Source organism: Momordica charantia, assembly GCF_013281855.1.
Source record: "Momordica charantia cultivar OHB3-1 chromosome 3 unlocalized genomic scaffold, Mcharantia_2.0 BLBB01000003.1, whole genome shotgun sequence".
Lineage (NCBI taxonomy): Eukaryota > Viridiplantae > Streptophyta > Magnoliopsida > Cucurbitales > Cucurbitaceae > Momordica > Momordica charantia.
Window position 1 is genome coordinate 13,179,271 of NW_028275161.1, and position 3,594 is coordinate 13,182,864.

The following is a 3,594-nucleotide window of genomic DNA, read 5'->3' on the forward strand; positions in this document are numbered from 1 at the left end:
AAGAGTCTTTATGGTTTTGCTTGCTTCATTTTCAACATGGGCTTTGAAGCTTTTAAATGTAGAACAAGCTTTTGATTTTTCATGTAAAAAATAGACCCAAATTTTTCTAGAAAAATCATTAGTGAAGGTAATAATGTATCTCTTACCTCCATTTGAAATTGGGTTTATTGGCCCAAAAATATATGAATGCACCAACTCCAAAACATGTTTTGCTCTCCAAGACTTCCCGTTTTCAAATTTAGAACGATGTTGTTTGCCAACAACACATTCTTCACAAACTTGAGTAGGTGAAATAATCTGAGGAAGACCACTGACCATGTTTTTCTTTTTCAGGGTCATCAAACCACTGAAACTCAAGTGGCCATAGCGAAAATGCCACAACCATGAGAGATCTTTAATTTCAGTCATTAAACAAGTTTGAATACTTTCAATCTTCAAAGGAAACAATCTGTTTGCAGACATAGGAACTACTGCAATAGCTCCTCTAATAGGATCATAAATTTCACAAGAATCATCTTTAAAAGTAATAACATAACCCTTTTCTAGTAATTGACCAACACTCAACAAATGACTCTTTAAACTAGGAACAAACAAGATGTTGGAGATCTTTTCCACAAAGCCGTTTTTAGTTTTTATCTTAATATCCCCTTTTCCCATTACTTTCACAACAGATAAATCACCGAAACTGACCGTGGAATGAAAATCTTCATTTAGATGAGAAAAAGAAGACTTACTCCTACTCATGTGGTGCTGCAACCCGTATCAACGTACCAAATATCGGGTTCTGGTTCCTTGCTATCTGAGCAACCATCAGTAGTGTTTCGACTTCATTTTTTTCAACAAAATTTGAAGTCTCTTCCTTATCTCTGTTGTAGGATAGCTTGGTGTAACATTCAGATTGGTAATGACCAAGTTTATGACATCTAAAACACTCGATCTTGGACTTGTCAAATTGTTGATCAGGCCATATACCTCTGCCTTGAGATTGGTTGGCACCACCATTATTGTTGCTTTAATCTCTTCTTCCTTTGTCTGTGCTTCGGCCTATACCTCTACTCCAACTTTGACCCTCATCCTCGTCTTCTGAAATTGGAGGAAGAAGTAGAGGTAGAAGCCTTTAACGCTTGTTCCTCTGTTGTGGAATCTCGATTCATGTTTTGTTCATGAACCAACAACGAACTTTGGAGCTCATTAAGGGAGAGCGTATCTACATCTTTAGATTCTGCAATCGAACAAACAACATAATTGAACTTAGGTGTCATAGATCTCAATACCTTCTCAACAATGACAACATACTCCATATTTTCACCGTGGAACCGCATTTTGTTGGCCACAACCATCATCTTTGCGAAAGAGCTAGTCACAAATTCACGTTCCTTCATTTGCAGCATCTCGAATTCCTTTCTCAAGACTTGAAGCAGTACACACTTTGTTCTGGAAGAGCCTTGATACTTTTTCTTCATTGATTCCCAAATATCCTTGGATGATTCTTTGCAAAGAATAGTCTCCAGGATAGAATGATCAATGACCTAAAATAAATAATTTTTTGCCTTCAAGTCTTTCAACTTGAGTCCATCCAACTCCTTCTGTTGAGCGTCTGTGAGAATCTCTCCAGCTGCAGGTGTTGCAACACTCGTTTCAACAACATGCCAGTCTTCTTTGGACAGTAAGACATTTTCCATCAACATGCTTCAATGATCGTAGTGACCATCAAAACAAGAAATAGCTGCTTGCACAAAGTTACTCTCCGAGACCACACTTCCTTGTGTTTCCCTTTCAGAATTTTCACACTCTTCCCAAACTTGACTTTGATACCACTGTTAATAGGACAATACTGACTTAATAGATGACATTAATTAATAAAACTAAAAATAGTTATTATGCTAACAATCAGTATTTATTTATATTTAGTACAACATGTGAGAGTGGGGGATCGAACTTACAACTTCTTGGTTGGAGATATATGACAATTACCGCTGAGCTAAACTCACTTTGGCAATCAGTATTTATTTTTCTCTTTGTGTTAGATGCTTATTGTGATTAGTTGAATTTGAGCATTTTGTCAAGCACTTTTTTTCGGTGTGTTTGGGAGGATGATAGAATGAGTGGTTTTGGAAAAAGAGACTTAAGTATAATTGATTTTTCAAAATCATCATCCAAGTGATACTTTAAAAATCAATTTAAAGTGATTCTGGAGTGTGTTTGGGAGTGATGGTAGAAGGAATGATTTTGAAAAAAGAGATTTAAGAATAATTGATTTTCCAAAATCATCATCCAAGTGATACCTTAAAAATAAATGTTAAGTGATTTTATATTTTCCTAAAATCAATTTTTTAATTTGACAAACATGATCCATGAAAATGGAAGTGATTTTGCCAATGACAAAAATAATTTTGTCATGCCAAAATCACTTCGAAACGTATCCTTAGACTTTCATAAATTCAATTTTTTTATTTGTCAATCATGGTCGATAGAAATGGAAGTGATTTTGGCAATAGCAAAGTGATTTTGACCTTGCCAAAATCACTTCCAAACACACCCATATTCAAGTTCAAAGATTTAAATGGATTAACCTTTAGAGTTTAAGGATAAAATTAACTCTAAATTAAATTTTAGTGTATGAGCTTAAGATTGTTCTATTTTTGTCCTAAAACATTCAAAATCCATTTTTATCCATGAATTTCTAATTTTGTTACTTTTTGGTCCCTTTTCAATTCATAAGGTGTTTTTGAGAAATGTGTATATTGATGTATTAATGTAAATATATATTCAAGTCACATAAATTGAAGACTATTTAATAAGTCGAGATATTAGGTAGCAAAATAATATTTGAAGAACTAAAATTTATTATCTTCTTAAAATTCAAAAATAAAAATGAATTTTCTTTTATAAAGTATTTTAAAAGTTGAGGGGCGAAAAATAAAAAAAAATGAAATTTAAACCAAAATTCAACATTTTGTTTTATATTTTTGTGAAGAAGTCATAGAAATGGCCCATGGGTGTGGACATTAGTCTTCTTGTAACTTTTTTTTTTTTTTTTGGGATAAAAGTATTCTTGTTGTAAATTTCCATGGTGGTCGTGAGTTCCAAATTTAATTTATGAGCACACTAAATTAAATTAATTTACATTAACTTCTCCATCCAAGACTTTTTTTTTCTTTTTTTTTTAAGTACCTCCATCCATAAAACTTACGAGAAGATTTTGTGTATAGTGTTTACAGTGTGTTTTTGCAAGGATTTGCACAAAGTCTATCTAGCTCTAACCTAGTCCTTGCTTCGACCCAAAATGCAAAGGGAAGACCTGCACAAGAGGACAAAATCTCCGACGCTCAAGTCAGTAAGCAGCTCGGACTCAATATTAAGTTTGAGGAGAAATTTGATACCTGATGGTGAAATGAGGCCCGTTATTTATAGGTTTAGGTTCCGATAGGGGTTATGTCAGTAAGCACCTTGGTCAGATTTGAGGTCAGACGTGTCAGGTTCGAGCAGGTCGAACTCGAACATACTCTTGGAAATGTCGAATAAATTCCTTAGTGGTGAATGTCCCATCTCGGAAGGATCCGAGATGGAGCTCCGTAAGCTTATTCCTCTAAT

The 3,594-nt window shown here is 34.2% G+C and overlaps 1 protein-coding gene across 1 annotated transcript; it reads right to left on the reverse strand.

The window, feature by feature from the left end:
* Window positions 1-1,070: 1,070 nt before the first annotated feature.
* LOC111023772 (uncharacterized) lies at window positions 1,071-1,463 on the reverse strand. Its single transcript, XM_022301248.1, has one exon. It carries the CDS (start codon window positions 1,461-1,463, stop codon window positions 1,071-1,073), a length of 393 nt encoding a protein of 130 aa, XP_022156940.1.
* Between the last annotated feature and the right edge of the window lie 2,131 nt (window positions 1,464-3,594).